General features: G+C 47.6%; 8 protein-coding genes and 2 non-coding genes across 10 annotated transcripts; 6 read left to right on the plus strand and 4 right to left on the minus strand.

Moving 5' to 3' along the window:
- Positions 1-181: 181 nt before the first annotated feature.
- Positions 182-2179, plus strand: EDB82DRAFT_517858 (uncharacterized protein). The gene is made up of 3 exons (XM_025725490.2): positions 182-486; positions 554-654; positions 715-2179. Exons 1-3 carry the CDS (start codon positions 379-381, stop codon positions 2027-2029), a joined length of 1524 nt encoding a protein of 507 aa, XP_025594083.1. The 5' UTR covers positions 182-378; the 3' UTR covers positions 2030-2179.
- On the plus strand, positions 2180-4034 carry EDB82DRAFT_517860 (glycoside hydrolase superfamily). The gene has a single exon (XM_025725491.2). It carries the CDS (start codon positions 2278-2280, stop codon positions 3955-3957), a length of 1680 nt encoding a protein of 559 aa, XP_025594084.1. The 5' UTR covers positions 2180-2277; the 3' UTR covers positions 3958-4034.
- A 1245-nt stretch (positions 4035-5279) lies between these two features.
- EDB82DRAFT_517865 (uncharacterized protein) lies at positions 5280-7000 on the plus strand. Its single transcript, XM_025725492.2, has 3 exons — positions 5280-5670; positions 5721-5989; positions 6041-7000. The coding sequence occupies exons 1-3, from the start codon at positions 5463-5465 to the stop codon at positions 6764-6766; spliced, it is 1203 nt and encodes a 400-aa protein (XP_025594085.1). The 5' UTR covers positions 5280-5462; the 3' UTR covers positions 6767-7000.
- Positions 7001-7018: 18 nt separating this feature from the next.
- On the minus strand, positions 7019-8520 carry EDB82DRAFT_517868 (uncharacterized protein). Its single transcript, XM_065609024.1, has 5 exons — positions 8331-8520; positions 8237-8285; positions 7972-8186; positions 7627-7918; positions 7019-7571 (listed from the first exon to the last, which is right to left on the minus strand). The coding sequence occupies exons 1-5, from the start codon at positions 8419-8421 to the stop codon at positions 7295-7297; spliced, it is 924 nt and encodes a 307-aa protein (XP_065463564.1). The 5' UTR covers positions 8422-8520; the 3' UTR covers positions 7019-7294.
- Positions 8521-8757: 237 nt separating this feature from the next.
- Positions 8758-9819, plus strand: EDB82DRAFT_517873 (uncharacterized protein). The gene is made up of 2 exons (XM_025725494.2): positions 8758-9006; positions 9063-9819. Exons 1-2 carry the CDS (start codon positions 8868-8870, stop codon positions 9785-9787), a joined length of 864 nt encoding a protein of 287 aa, XP_025594087.1. The 5' UTR covers positions 8758-8867; the 3' UTR covers positions 9788-9819.
- Positions 9820-10058: 239 nt separating this feature from the next.
- On the plus strand, positions 10059-10130 carry EDB82DRAFT_t257. Its single transcript has one exon. It is a non-coding gene; the product is annotated as a tRNA-Arg (tRNA).
- A 160-nt stretch (positions 10131-10290) lies between these two features.
- On the minus strand, positions 10291-12182 carry EDB82DRAFT_517875 (cytochrome P450). The gene is made up of 3 exons (XM_025725495.2): positions 11579-12182; positions 10462-11526; positions 10291-10415 (listed from the first exon to the last, which is right to left on the minus strand). Exons 1-3 carry the CDS (start codon positions 11999-12001, stop codon positions 10350-10352), a joined length of 1554 nt encoding a protein of 517 aa, XP_025594088.1. The 5' UTR covers positions 12002-12182; the 3' UTR covers positions 10291-10349.
- Positions 12183-12342: 160 nt separating this feature from the next.
- Positions 12343-13767, plus strand: EDB82DRAFT_517876 (uncharacterized protein). Its single transcript, XM_025725496.2, has one exon. It carries the CDS (start codon positions 12435-12437, stop codon positions 13650-13652), a length of 1218 nt encoding a protein of 405 aa, XP_025594089.1. The 5' UTR covers positions 12343-12434; the 3' UTR covers positions 13653-13767.
- EDB82DRAFT_517877 (C2H2 type zinc-finger-domain-containing protein) lies at positions 13768-14932 on the minus strand. The gene has a single exon (XM_025725497.2). The coding sequence runs from the start codon at positions 14829-14831 to the stop codon at positions 13875-13877; it is 957 nt and encodes a 318-aa protein (XP_025594090.2). The 5' UTR covers positions 14832-14932; the 3' UTR covers positions 13768-13874.
- Positions 14933-15838: 906 nt separating this feature from the next.
- Positions 15839-15933, minus strand: EDB82DRAFT_t305. The gene has a single exon. It is a non-coding gene; the product is annotated as a tRNA-Ile (tRNA).
- Between the last annotated feature and the right edge of the window lie 47 nt (positions 15934-15980).

A 15980-nucleotide genomic window follows, 5' to 3' on the forward strand; every position in this document is an offset into this window, starting at 1 on the left:
TGCGACTCTCTGATGCACGAAGTGGAACCAACCATACATGTCGAACCATGGAACTAGTCTCGTGACAAGCATTTCAAGTTGGAGAACGCTACTCACACCAGTTTTTCTCTCTAGGTTTTTGTCTCTCCCCATGGGGAAAGCAGGGATTCTAGAGTATCTTAACCTGATAGAGAATGGCCCACATCGCTATTGGACAGCCCCTCCAGACTTTGTTCTGGCCATGCCGATTAAGGCTTGGTAGACTAGTCAGGTATATCCGATATTTCTGCGAAGTAGTCCATACAGAGGCGTCTAAAAAGGAGGAGGTGATCCGATAATTCTCCTTGTGCATCCGAACCTGACTCTCCACCTTGTTATCCCGCAGTGATCCATGCCATCATGGCAAACGTTTCTGACAGCGTTGTTGCCGATTCTATAACCGTTTCTTCAGGCATTAAACCCCGCAATCAAACAGCTTGCGATCTCTGCCGAGCAAGGAAAGTTCGGGTATGAGATCCACAATACCCCAGGTTCAGGTCGTATCAAGCTCTTTACTGACACCATTTTTGGACAGTGCACCTATGAGTCGGATCATCAGAGATGTCGTGGTTGTGAGACTCTCGATGTAGAATGTACCCATGTCCGGCCGAGGAGAAAGAGAGGACCTCCAAACAGGTCGGTTCAACAGTCGGTCTGGCCATTGTAAGATGAAGAAGACGTGCTGACCCGTTGAAGACATGTGCAAAAAGCCCAAAGTCTCGCTACTTCTCCTGTCAATGTTTCAATATCGCCAGGCCAGAGTAGCGACATATCACTTCACAGCCCTTCAGTACCAACTGGCTGGTTATCCGCGTTTGCTCCCGAATCAACCATCCTGCGCCTCCTCGGAGACTGGTTCCATGTGATCCACCCTCTGGCTCCGACCTTACTCCGACGTCGGTTTCTCCGACAGCTCGGTCAAGGCCTCGCTAACACAGACGCGGAATTCTGCGGTCTTGTCATTAGTGTTTGTGCGGCTACCAAAGCCACGCTACCACGGCATGATTATGGCCAAATCACCGTTGACTATTGCGTCGACTTCCTTGATGCCCATGGGCTGTTAAAAAGTCGATTCGCTCGAGACTCATTCAGCATCAACAGATGCATCGCGTTGTACAACATGGGTACAGCCATGAGCGCTACGGCGAAATCAGGCTTGGGCAGCATGCGCTCCTATCACGCTTTGAGCGAAGCAGCTGCTGGCGCACGCTATTTAGCATACTATCATACACACGAGCACGACGAAGTTGAACAACAGCTTCTAAGAAGACTCATATGGTTATTGTTTGCTAGCGCATGCAGCGCGGATATCTTCGGGAGGCTCCCCATCAGTCTGCTCAGTCAGGATCGGATGGAGAGCTTTCCCCGACCTCTTCCTTTGACAGATGATCAGATGGAGCCTCAATGCATAAACACTAGTGAGCATGATCAAGACTCAGCATGGCATGGTGATGACACATCCTATGTCCCTGGGCTTAACTCGTTGAGCGACCTTTTCCTCATCTGGCAGCAAGTACAGCAAAATCCCCAAACAACGGAACCCCAGACTTGCATCATGAGGTATTTGGCCAAGGTGCAGGACGTTCTAGATAATCTTCCGCCCGAGCTTCGATGGCGCGGCGGTTTATCTCGTCCCAAACATGTCACAGAAGGACATGATGTTCAAATCGCCAATCTATTCGTGACAAGCCTCAATATCCGATCAAATATTCTGCAAAAATTCGGCCCAACCAACGAGAGCGCTCAAGAACATCAGAGAATAGTGGACGATCTACTAGAGATTCTATATCACTTGCCACATGCTGTCTTTGACGCGAATGGCAGTAGCTTAGTCCCCAAGATCCGGGACATTGGAGCCGCTTTTCTTGAACAGACTCAGCTTGGGAATAACGTTGGTCAATTGGAAATGGAGGCTGCGAGGACTAAATTGGAACGGCTACTAAGGAAACTAGATGATCTAGACTGTTGGCAGGGAATTGGAGAAGTTGATCTTCCCCCACTGAGAGTTTAATACTCTATTCCGGATTCATAGCGAAATGGTGGAGAGAAATAAGAAAGCTGGGGTAGTATTTCGCCGAAGGTGGGCAGCTGACTCGATCGACATTGATGCGAAATAAGTCCGAGACCATCATACGAGCCTTTTACCCCACGATCTCCACCACCTCCAAATCCAAGGATTATTGAAGGCTATTTGAATCAACTTTTATCATTCATACTATTGACTTTGTTCTTGCACATCAGACCTGATCATCAATAATCATGACAGCCACACAAATTCCCTCGCATCCTCACATCAAAACATCAGACAATGGCTCAGCCCAGCTCATTGTCAAGGGCAAGCCCTTTCTCATGCTGCCCGGCGAGCTTCACAATTCCTCACTGAGCTCTGCAAAGTTCATGAGCGAAGTCTGGCCTGCGATGAAGGCTGACCGTGTCAACACATTACTCGGCTCAATAACATGGGAAATGATTGAGCCCAAAGAGGGCGAGTTTGACTTCAGTGAGCTTGACCGGGTGCTCGAAGGCGCCAGACAGCACAACATGCACCTCGTTCTGCTTTGGTTTGGAACATACAAGAACGGACTTTCCACATATACTCCAACATGGGTCAGGACAGATCCCAAGCGATTCCCCAGAGTTCAGGTTATGGAGGCTGGAGGTGTCAAGAGAACACTCGAGATGATCACTCCTCTATGCGACGCCGCTTGCGAAGCTGATTCCAAGGCTTTTGCAGCCCTCCTGCGCCACCTCCGGGAGGTTGACTCTCAACACCAAACTGTTCTCATGGTACAAGTTCAGAACGAGACAGGAGTCTTGGGAGATTCTCGCGATAGATCGCAGAGAGCCAACAAAGCCTTTGCTGAGCCTATTCCCGCTGATCTTGTTCAGCACCTCAGCCAAGTCGATACCCATCCCAGATTCAAGAAGCGCATCCCCAGTGTCTCTTCATCAGAAACCTACACATGGGAGTCTCTCTTCGGTCGTGGAACCGCTGCAGATGAAGCCTTCATGGCACACCTCATCTCTTCTTACGTAGGAAGAGTTGCTGCAGCTGGAAAGAAGGAGTACCCCATCCCCTTGTACACAAACACATGGCTCAACATCGAAAGCTCATCAGAGCTGGACTTTTCTGGAGGTGCACCAGTCGTGGTCGGTGGTGGCGACAGCCCTGGTGTTTACCCTTCAGGTGGCCCTTGCCCTCACGTCTTGGATATCTGGCGATACAACACACCTGCCCTAGACTTACTCGCGCCAGACTTGTATTTCCACGACTATGAGACTGTATGCCGTAACTACACAGAGCAAGGCAACACACTATTCATCCCGGAGCAGCGCCGCGATGAGTACGGAGCACGACGAGTGTGGTTGGCATATGCTACTTACGGCGCTCTCGGTGCTAGTCCATTCGGTATTGACACAGGCTCTGATGTGATCGGTCGTGAGTTCAAGCTTCTCGACCAGACCAAGCAATATCTTCTTGATGCCGCGCCCAAAGACCGCTTCGGTTTCTTCTTCGACGACGAGCCAAGCGAGAAGAAACCCGAGAAATGGACTCGAGTATTCGGAGATATCGAAGTTATTGTCGAGCGATGCTTCGTCTTCGGAAAGCCCGGTCCCGGTGGTGGTATGGTCATCCACTTGGGTAACTCCAAGTTCCTTCTTGTTGGTCGGGGCTTCCATGCACGATTCAAGGCAGCTCGTGAGGGAGCTACGTTTGGTGGTATCCTCCAAGGATGGGAGAAAGAGGTCGATGAGAATGGAAACTTGCAAACTCTCAGGGTTCTCAACGGAGATGAGACAAGGCATGGAGAGTTTATGATGATGCCTAATGATGATCCTGACTATGGTGGTTTCCCCATTGCGGTTACACCTGGAGCGAGGACGTGTATTGCTGAGGTTCAAGCGTATTGTATTACCGAGGAGGAGGATGATAGGTAATGAATGACATTGGGTTTGTTCTTTCATATCATCTAGTAAAGCTTACAAATACCAACAATAAAAGTTAAACATGCAACTAAACCCTGACAACCCCCCGTCTTACATTTCAAACAAGTGCGTGGAAAGATTGACTTGCAATACCAAAGCAATATTGACATACTCAAAGTAACTCATGATAGATCAGTCGCTGGCAAGTTTGTCCAAGAAGTCTCTGATGGACCCAACCCCTGCATTGTGTTGGTCGTTGCCGTGCCGCTTTTCCGATTAAACTGCCGGGACTAGGCTGATAAAGGGAAACGTCAGAGCTTGAAGTCTGGCGACACTGGAATTATCATTTAATTATAGCACGTAAATTGCAAACTGGTTCATCCAAGTAAGCACCTTTGGGGATATTCAATTTATCGTCAAGTCTTCAGCTATAGAGGTGCCTGAAAAGATATGACGACCGAAATGAGAGGAAGGGAAGATTCATGATTATCTGGCTCGAAGATAGCATCACATGCGAATAACAAAAGCCGTGGTATCCGGGTTGCTCCATATAACCCCTGTGTTTACTACCATCAAATCAGCCATCAACCAACATCCAAGGACCAACATGTAACTAAATTCCACAGCCACGGGCCGACTGAACAACCTCAAGATATAAATAGTGCTCTTCATAGCCTGAGCATTTGGGTTTATCTATCTTTTGAATCAATTGTTTATCCAAATACTCAGCACTATTCTTCAGCCATGGATGACTTTCCGCTTGTCATGCTTGTTCTGTTCGTTGATATGACCGCAGCCGTCATACGCATATCTGCGGGAGAATGGACAACAGCTGCAAAGATTTCTTTACTTGCCACCCATCTGGCTCTGATATCCCAAGTCTTGACGACAGATACAAACAGGATGAGGCTGTAGGACGCTCAAAGCACAACCATCGCACTTTTTACGACCGACAGGAGATTCTACCCTACACTTGGACAATGCACGATGACAATCAGAGACAATGTCGGTGAAATGCCTAGTGATGGATGGTCGGGTGTCTGTATGTCTCACCAACGCAACCAACCTCTTTACTCTTTGACATTTTTGCTAAAGACGTCATTAAGTGATTGGCTACGTATGCTTAGTTATTTATGAGGCGGCTTAGTTGCCGCTATTCCGCTTCGTCATGAGTGGAACAAGTCGAAGCCATGTTAATCAATCTAGCTTGATCTAGAGACTATGCTTAAGCGAGGACTCTTTACCCAGTGAAAACCTTTGATTTCTATGCATACCCCGCCTTATAGAGGGGCCTCACAATCTAGATCCGACCTTCGGCCAGTTTTTTCTTGAGTCACTTGGTGACATCAAGTTCCTGACTAAGGGTAGTTTTTTTTCCATTCCACCAGCGGTACATAAGTCCATCTTAGCCGCCTCTCTCACCTCCACTTCTCTTATCATCACAAGCACACATTACCAGAACAGAATAACACACATACTCAAATACTCTGCATCGATTGAATGCTAAGGCAGACACAATGCAGTACAACAACCCCATCTCCCACCACACCAGCCACACCATGGGCGAAGGTGCTGCTAGTAGCAACAGCGGCGACAATAGCAGCGGAGCGAATAGCGTGGGTCACCATACTAGCCACACCATGGGCCAGGGCGCCAGCAGCAGCAGCTCTGGTGCCCATGGGGGAGGTGGGGTTGCTGAGGCTCAGAGAGTCGACAATGGCATCAGTATGCACAGCCAATACCTATATCTACTGCATCAAACTAACATTCTTCAGCCCTGGAAGCCGCCCTAACAGACGTCGAGACCTACGAGAACGAAAACGATAACGAATCTGATGATGCAAGCTCCCTTGGCGACAGTCTTGCCAGTCTCAACGGCACTGCTGCCTCTGTAGCGACTTCCATGCGAAGCTCTGGTAGTCTTTCCAACTTCAAGATCATCGACACCACCCTGCGCGAGGGCGAGCAGTTTGCAACTGCCTACTTCAACACTGAGACCAAGATGAAGATCGCAAAGGCCCTTGACGACATTGGTGTTGAATACGTGAGCACGACCAAACACAAAGACGATTGAACCCTCAGCTAACATATACAGCTCGAATTGACGTCACCTGCTTCCTCCCCCCAGTCTAAGGCCGATGCCCAAGCCATCTGCAAGATGGGTCTCAAGGCAAAGATCCTGGTCCACATTCGATGCAATATGGACGACGCTCGCCTCGCCGTTGAAACAGGCGTCGATGGAATCAACATGTGCATCGGCACTTCGGCTCAGCTCATGAAGCACTCCCACGGAAAGGACCTCAATTGGATTGCCGAAAAGGCCAAGGAGGTCATCGAGTTCACCCAAGCCCACGGCCTCGAGGTCCGCTTCTCGGGTGAAGACTCTTTCCGCTCCGACTTTAGCGAGATCATCAAGCTGTACTCTCTCATGGACCGTCTCGGTGCTCACCGCGTGGGAATCGCCGACACCGTTGGAGGCGCCTCTTGGCGTGAGGTCTATGACAAGGTCTCTACGCTGCGCCAGGTTATTGGATGTGACATTGAAACTCACTTCCACAACGACACTGGTTGCGCCACTTCCAACGCTTACACCGCTCTTGAAGCTGGCGCCACCCACATCGACACTACCGTCCTGGGCATTGGTGAGCGAAACGGCATTACTCCCCTCGGCAAGCTGTTCCAGTGCATGCTTGGCTTTGGACACGAGTACGTTGCCACCAAGTACCGTCTCGACAAGCTTCCTGCTCTTGAGAAGCTTGTTGCTGAGGCTGTTGATATTGAGATCCCCTGGGATACTCCTGACCTCTCGGTGTTTCTGTGAAAGCACCTTTTTGGGAAAAAAGCCTGTGATAAGGCTTATGGAGAGGCTTGATCCTCCCAGGACCCTTTACTTTCAACCAGCTCAGTTTTGGGACACATTTTACCGTAGAAGATATGTGTCTGACAGTCATTACCCGCTCTAAGAGCACGCATTTAGTAAAATTAATGCAAAGACTCTTTCTGTAACATTGTTTCTTCAATCCTCATATTTTGTTGCCTGCGTTGCGATGCTGCATCTCGAAAAGTCTGCCGACTTTGTGACCCTTTCCTTCCATGTTAATCTGTTCAACTAACTTGCCTTCATTTCGTCACAGGCGTTTCTTTTTCACCAGTTTCACCATGTGGCTTACGCCGCTGCGATTTGGCATCGAAGTAGGTATGTGCCGGCACAGCGAAGTTTGTATAGCTGACCAAACGACTTTGCATGTACAAGTTATGCTCCACGATAACGGCCAAAACAACGGCTTTATCTGACATAGGTTTAAACTAACATTCCACAACTCAACGAGTAATCTTTCAACGTCTATCACTATGGAAATAACCCCAGCTCGACAGGCGCATTTCTCATCTGGTCCTCCTGGATCTCCTGCAGCAACGAGCTATCAGGATAATCTTCGATATCGAGGTCGATGTACCCACTTGGAGCCCATTTGCGGGCACAAACAAAGAGAGTCCGCCCATTGATACTCGTATCACTCAAGATTCGCAATGCACAGTCGCCCGCATCTTCAGAGGTTGCGAGCTCCACACCTGAACGTTCAACTTCATCAAACTGCTCCCTGGACAGGATACTAGTCCGTATATACCTGACAAGACCCGAATTAAAAAGAGGGGCAATAAGGACGCCGAAGCTCGACTCACCAAGGTGCAATGACGTTGACACGGCTACTGTAGTAAAACGCTGTTCTTCGTAGTGCATGCATGATTCCGCGGACTGCCCACTTTGTGCTGCTATACTCTGGACCTCTGGGGACATCAACAAAACCAGCGCCAGAGCTGATAAGAATCAAACATGTATCTTCTTGATCTTTCTGTGGCTCGGTCCCGTTTTGAGATACAAAGTAGTGCATGGCGAGCTTAGCCGTGTAGAGTGTGCCTTTGAGATTCACATCGATGATCTGCAAGTCAGGCTTCTGGGGTTCCTTTCCAAGCCCTGCTCAAGTCAGCGGCTTGAATGAGATCGGGTTCACTAGCTGACAGCCTTACCATCGAATGTGAAGGTTTGGTCGGTTTTGGTCATACCAGCATTAGCTACCACATAGCTGATCTTTCCAGAGGACGAGAACTGAGCTGCTTCCTTGAAGAGACGAATTTGGTCTTCCCACTCGGTTGCATCACATTGGACAAACTTGGAGCCTGCTAAGTCGCTAGCAAGCTTCTCTCCCGAAGTAGAATTCTTATCGCCGATGACGATCACAGCACTGGTAAATCTGTCAGTGAATGAAATCGATAATTGAGTGGTACAACATGCCCTGCTTTGTGTAGTGCTCGTGCATATGCTTCTCCAATACCACTGGCGCCTGCAAAATGTTAGAGTTGAAATCGGGAATCATCTTCCAACTGACCTCCAGTGATAATTACGGTCTTTCCTGCCAGTTGATCTCTATTGAAATCAATGTCACAATTGACAGGCCCGGAGATCTGGTAGGGAGGCATAACGGGAAATTGGAACTGGAATTTTGACAAATGTCAATACTTAGCAATCGTATCTTGTCAACCTTGGTTTATATGGACATCGTGTAATATATATCGTCTTGTATTGTTATTATGAACACTTCTCATACGGTACCCAACCATGCAACATGATGATATGTAGGTACGTACATAGACGCTATTCACATCGGCGTGAAAATCGGAGCATTCCTCGGCCGTCTTCACTTCAACCAATAAGATTAAGCACGTCGCCTGCTAAGCTCATTTCAGTCAGCGCTAATGCAACCTGCTGATAAAGTGGGCTGGAGAGATGACGCTGCCGGCATCAATTAACTATCAGCAACCTGCATTCAAAACCCGACCTCATACTTTCTTAACAGGTTCTTTTGTTTCCTTTAGTAGTATCGCAAAAGTGAAATCATTCGTCATTTCGAAACCTGCAGGAAGTAATGGCTGCTCCGCAACAAATTGTGGTTGAGCCTATGACCCAGCAGCTCCTGGTCCAAAAGGCTGGCGAGGATTGGACAGGGGTCACTAGCACTGCCGAAAGACGAAAGTTGCAGAACCGACTGAACAAAAGATCGCAATGTAAGTGAACCCATTTGTACGATTGGTATGTACGCTTACATATACCTACATTGAAGATCTCAGAAAGCGACAGAAGCTTGAGAAAGCTAGGATTGCCGCCAAGGCCGACTCACCAACTACATCAAACCGGCCAGAAGACACCACCTTACAAAGATCTCCAAACGCCATGATGCAAGCTATTATAGAAACATGCGAGATATTCGACAGTCCAGATATCAGTCAAAGAGTATTCGCTCTCGCAAGTATGGCTTATCTAGACTACGTAATGAATGCCCCACGCATCTCACAACTGCCAATCCTCATCACATTAAACGTCACTATAGCCATCGCCAAGAATGCTACATTGATGGGGTTTGATCGCGAACGCATGTGCATGGATGAAGCGATATCACCATTTAACCAAAGTGGGCCATGGCCATCCTCTTACAACCCACCAAAGGCCTTGGAGCCCACGCCAGTGCAAAAGACTGTCCTTCATCATCCTTGGCTGGACATATTTCCCTTTCCCAAGTTTAGAGACAATGCTATCCTAGCGACAGATGCAGAAATTTTGGACGATGGGGAACTTTGTGAGGATGTGGCAGAAGTTAATTTGATGAATACTGAGAAGCCGAGTTTGATTGTATGGGGGGATGCTTCACTTCCGCATTCTTGGGAGGCTTCGCCGTTGTTTCTTCGGAAATGGGGGTGGTTGCTTCAGGGTTGTCCGGAGATGTTGGAAGCGACGAATAGATGGAGGCAAAGTCGAGGCGAAAAGCTTTTACACTGGCATAGCAATTGATACAACAATACGATATTCTAATGATACTCTTCAGAGAGAAGATACACTCCTTACTGGAGTGTGTATTTACATATGAGAACTTGTGATTAAACATTGAATCAGCATCTTGAGTCATTCGTCTCGTCTTCATGCAAATGAATGAGACTCCAGACCTTCACACCCGTCTCGGGTCATGGCTAATTGGGTGGAGAGACAACAAAAAGTGTCGTGAATTTTCTATCTTTGGCTTCACAGGAACGATTTCGAAAGCCGCCTTTCAACAATTAGCAACGGTCGTGTGGCCCAATGGCAAGGCGTCTGACTACGAATCAGAAGATTCTGGGTTCGATCCCCAGCATGATCATATTTTTGCGCTCCAGACTGAATTGGGGTGCTACAAGACCCAGTTTAGTCTATATAGTGTCTGTTAGTCTCTTCTTTTTGATGTAGAAAGAGACACACCACTCCTTGTTTCTCATCATACACGATTAGTATCACGGTCAGGGCCTAGAGGTTTCAAAATTCCAAGGTCGTATTATTAGTCGTGCTTTACTTTAAGCTAACACCTCAATCTATACATCCGTCATTCCATTATCTCACGTCGACGCCATCGGATCTCAGCAGGGTTCATAGGTCGAGAAAACATTGACTAAGCCTCGTTAGCAAACACTCATCATCAGGCAAGGTAAATTTACAGAGTAATCCGGTGCCGGAAGGGGAGCCTTGGGATCAGGCTGTTCGATGTGAAGTAGCCTCACAAACGTCGCAATAATGGCACCCAGCTGTGCGTAAGCATAGTTCTCACCAACACATCGATGTCGTCCTGCTCCAAAAGGCAGATAAGGGCTGCTGACGGATTTGCTCATCATTCCAAAGCCGTAATCAACTGTCTGTCCATCATCTGCGGTTTTCTCAGGTGGTTCGATCTTGTCCCATCGGTGAGGATCCCATTCCGAAGGTCGAGGGAAGAATTCTTCTGATCGGGCCATTGTTCCGGGAGACGCAAGGAGGGTATGGGATGGAGGCACTACCCATTCAGTGCCAGGTACTCGCATGGGCGATTTAACTTGTCGAAGGATTGAGTGGATCGGACTGTGAAGACGGAGAGTTTCCTTGATGACTTGGCCATTGAGAGTCAGCTTCTGTAAGTTCTCCCATGTCAGAGGCTCTTGTGGAGATCCAAGAACTTGGACCTGTTCATCGTACAGCTCTTGAACCAGATGAGGCTTATGGGCCAGGTTGAGAAGAAGCCAAGCACCACTAGCAGCCGTGTTATGCTGACCACCCATGAGGATGGCTATCAACATTCGAGCGGCGTGATGATCGGGAAGAGGTTGACCATCCTTATACGTCGCATTCATAAGCGTCCAAACCATATCCGTCTCGTCACCTTGATTACCAGTCTCGCGACGCTTGGCAATGATATCGCTGAAAAGCTTCTCTATGACCTTCCGTGCGTGATCTCGACGGAAGTTTTGCGGAAGGGGAAGACCTGGCATGACAAAGTTGATAGGCTGGAAGCCGTCATCGAGATGACGGTAAAGAGTTGCAAACGTGCTGTCAAACATGGAGCGGACTTCATTTCCTAGAAGGGATCCAGACGCTGTGTAGATTGTGATCTCGGCCATGACTTCTGTGATGTTGACGATTCCTGTGTCGCCCTTGAAGTATGGTGACGTTTTGACGTAGTCTTCAACTTCCTTGACGAACTTTGGGATGTAGCACCGTAAAGACTCTGCGGTAAGACCAAGCTTGAGAAGCTACACAGGAAGCCAAGTTAGATGATTCAAGTGTAGGATGGGGATTACATACCCTCTTTTGATCCATGAAGCGTGCATTGGAGCAGTCGTACACAACCTCCTCGCCAAACACAGGCGTCGTAAGCTTTCCATAAACGTCCTCGGCATTCAAATCAGCATGTTTGCCGTTGAGGATAAAGTCATTGCCCTTGGGTCCAAGAAAGACAGTCGTCGATTTGCCAAGCAGGATAAAGGTAAAACAATCTCCGTATTTTTCTCTGCAGTCGAAGAAAAAGGCATACGGATCAATACCATATTGAACAGTGCTGCCGATCAAGGGGAAGATGTGGAATACGACCGGTGGACGATGCGGGTTGGGAAACCATAATTGTCGAACCACGTTGGTGACGACGGACAAGACGATGATGATGCTGGTAGTTAGAGGGATTGAGATGGAGAGGGGTAGCGCCCTCAAATTCTCGTAAAGAGAGTCCATCTTGCTCCCGTTCACAAGGTGAATTGAGAGTGATGAGAAAGGTAAGACTTTTCTCAACAAAAGATAGGAATATCGGTCAGCATCGTCAGTCAGATGTTTTTGATCGAAGCTAGTTTATCAGTTTAATCGGATGCGAATACGAGATGAGTCAGCCCTATCGAGAAACGCGCTGACAATTGATCTTGTTCCTGAGAGATTGAAGCTAATAATTCCAGGGCATTTCTCACGGGTCCTTGGCGCTGATTACATCGAATGTTACTGGTCCATCGCATGATAAAGGCTGTCAGCCCTGTAAACAGCCTAACGGTTGACCTGATTTGGCCGTTGAAACAGCCAAGCCTCAGCCGCAAAGCTTACGATAAATGCCTCTATCTCAACTCTAACTATACTTCCCTTCTGCTTCTAGAATATTTTTATTATTTTGTTTGCTACAATGGATGGACCCGAAAATTGTCCCGAGGGCGAAACTCGCGGTGCCAAAGAGCTGGTCGTCAAGTTGATTGTCGCCCATCTCACTGCAGTTGTCGCCTTCTGTCACCTTCAATCTCTCCGCAATGAGCGTCTAGACACCATCGAACCAGTACTATTCCTCCTCTCCCCATTTATCGTCGTCTTCCAAACAGCTCTTGGTCTGGTCACCATCCACTGCCATCTTATTGAAAGTATGCTCAGATCACCCAAATCTTGGCCCACTCATATGAGCATTTATGCGCGCCACTGGAGTCTTTTGTTTGCAAGGAAACCAACACCTAGACTAAAGGGAGATGATGACTATCGTTCTAAGCCCGGGGGAGCTTGGTTGAATCTGGGGAGACTACTAGTCATGTCTGGGACGCTCTTCCAGTTCGTGGCGACCATCTTTTTATACAGGCGAAGGTGGAACCTCTATGGCTGGGAGTCTCTCTCCATCGTTGATCACCGAACGTTTGAGTTGGCCGTTGGTGGCGCTACACTCACAGTCATGTCCATCTTTCTGGCGCTCAGACTACCGGGCTTTGCTGAAGCTCCTCTGACCCCGTATACCCAAGAGAACAGTCCAGCGCCAGAGCAAATCATCATCTTCTGTCGTGGTGATGGAAGACGTTGTCCTAAATGGTACTTGCCGTTATACATATCTGAATATGTGCCAGAAACGACAGCAGCAACATGGCTTTTATGCGTCTTTTTTTCGACATACCAAGGCGAGATGATATGGCTGGGACATGTGACATATCTCTCTATTCTTATTTATGAGATTTCCACCGAGCCGCTTGGCCTTCATGTTTCGGTCTGGACATTCTATCTTCTTGCAGCCATGTTGATCAGCCTCTGGACAGCAGCCGCAAAGATTCTTTCACGCCTTCCCAGCAGTACCTTTACCGATTTGGATAGAAAACATCCCTGGATAGCTAGGCCAGCCATTATCATTTTGGGTGCTATGTTTTTCAGCTTCTATTTCATATTAGGTATGTTCATGGTCATGTGTGTTTCTCTACTCGGGTTCGCTATACTACCGGCCCTGCTATCTAGTGTAGTCAGTATTGGATTGACCAAAGGTTGGGAAGCCCACGCTATGTTTTCCCAGGTACCCTTTGGGACAAACGATGAAGCGACTGAGTGTTTATTGCTTTGGAAGGATCCCGTGGCTGAGTATCTATGGTCCCTTGTCTAGGACAGTACCAGGCACAAGCTATGCATATGTTGGATTAACCCCATTTGGTGGTCGGATATCTTGATTTCTTGGTCTCTGTGTAAATATTCATGAATAGAGTGGAGGATAGGGTCAAGGTTTCAGAAGCCAAAGACATAGATTAAAGCTGCGTAACTATGCTCTATCGCTAGTTTTTCAAATTTCCCCTATAATCACTGACAATAGACTAACAATCCACCTTCTCTAACCACACTGATACACTGGTGTTTCAGTGTTCCAATAAGCATACAGGTTCTTGTTTCCTTTTCTATCAAGTCTTCGCTGACTTCGAGCTTCCTCCTTCTTGACCTTTTCTGTAAATTTATGATTTGTAGTGATAAGCGCGCGCTGTTCAGCTGAAGATAGATGCATGAGAGCAGTGCGGTCACCGGCGCTCATGTTCGCTAGTTGATGTGCAGCAGTAGCCTTTTGTCGTCTTTCGCGTCTGGTCAACACTTGTGTGTCCGGAGTAGAGACTTCGTTGCTTGTATCAGCCTCATCATCGCTACCTGCTGGTACATATTCCAGCTGTGGTAATGCTGTACGTAGTCGACGGCGCGTTTGAAAGATAGAAGAAGGCTCTGCCTGGGCTGATGACTTCTTCGAAATAAGTCTTCCGGATGGCAATCTCATCGAGTCCTGGTCTATTTGCAATGGCTTGTGATCGGACTCCTTCTTGCTGCCATCTTCATTTACAGAACCCTCTGATAGCTCATCTTCATTCTGATAAAAATCGTAAAAGTCGGCAAACTCTGAGTCTTCTGAGACGTCAAACTTGCAATGGCCTTTGCCCATCATATGTTGCTGAACGGCTTGAACTGTGGACCGCGATGTTTCGCAGTAAAGACATTCTCGGTAATTAAAAATAACGAGGTGCAAATATCTGAAAAAGGTCTCAAGATCGACGGTGAGATGTTCTTGCTGTGGTACAAATAGGCCGTGTGATTTTTGCATGTGGATCATGCCCTCCTCGAGAGTAGGTGATGATGTAGGACAAAAGAGACATTGACCGGGTGTAAATGAGGCGACTTGTTCTGGTTCTTTGGTTGATTCCATGATGTCCTGATTCAAAGGTGTGGTGTCCTCGGGGACGTTGGGTGGTGTTGATAGGGTGGTCATGGTTGCAGTGCTTGTGGCAGTGGTAGTGGTTGCTCCTAGCATGAAGTTGGAGGGATTAGATAAGTCGAGAAGTTGTTGATAGAACTGTTGAAGAGAGTGGGATATAAAACTCTATTAGATGGCTTGATTTGCTACTGAATGAAAATGGTAGTTTACAGGACATCTCAAACACTTAAGTACTCCTGGGGTCAACCACCAATAGAGTCAAAAAAGTAAGGCCATCGAAAATGAGTAGCCTAATTAGTCGATTGAAGTGAGTCGAAATGATTGTGCTAGTCCAGTTTGGGTATTGTCGAAAATGATTCATAGTGATTCCGCTTCTCCGTGGGGCCGATACTTGATCCCTAACTGAAACTAGTACATCATTCCACCGAAAAAAGATAGCGAAAGAGTGCCTTTGTCCCATGGTAACGCGGATCAAACCCCCATGGGACCCCGGACCCGAGCGCCACCATTAGAATTGGAGCAGCCATCTGTGTCTGTTACCCTGGAAGAATAGCTTTGGAACGAATTACCTCGTTATTTCCTGGTGACTCACTCGTAATGGCTTCTTCAAACCGAAAATAGATTCAGCGATTTCCCTTGACACAGAGTGGTCGTTTTACGTTTAGTAGTGGCATGGCACTGACTAATTCCCGGTTCGCTGTCTTGTTGACATCCATCATTCCGGACTTTACAACGATCAATTAGCACCAACAATCCTACGGAGTAGACAACTTTAAGATCGAGTTATACTTCGGGAATTCCAGCATGTTTTAATTACCAGGTAGCTCATTTGAACTACTGCTTATATTTGTTTGTCTGATACAATTCACATCCTATACGCCGACAAAACAGAACTTTAGTGTCAGGGCTGCCGGCCACTGTAAACATGTTTCCGGCGCCAAAATTAGGCTTTGATGTCTATTAGCTCGGCTCAAATAAACATACACCGTGCACAAACACGTCTAAACAGAATGCGCCATGACTCAAGTGCTTTGAAGCACCAAACTGTATCACCAAGATCGTCGACAGATGCAAAAAGATAGTTGATAGGCACTGAGAGACTTTGCTCCCGCCAGGGCTTGAACCTGAGACCTTCGCATCACTGAATATTCAGATTGAAGTATTAGTACGACGCTCTAACCAACTGAGCTACGGAAGCCGATCAACTTTTGTTGTAAGACAGGACAGGCAACACAATTCACAAGT

This window comes from Fusarium venenatum (genome assembly GCF_020744135.1).
Source record: "Fusarium venenatum strain MPI-CAGE-CH-0201 chromosome Unknown EDB82scaffold_4, whole genome shotgun sequence".
NCBI lineage: Eukaryota > Fungi > Ascomycota > Sordariomycetes > Hypocreales > Nectriaceae > Fusarium > Fusarium venenatum.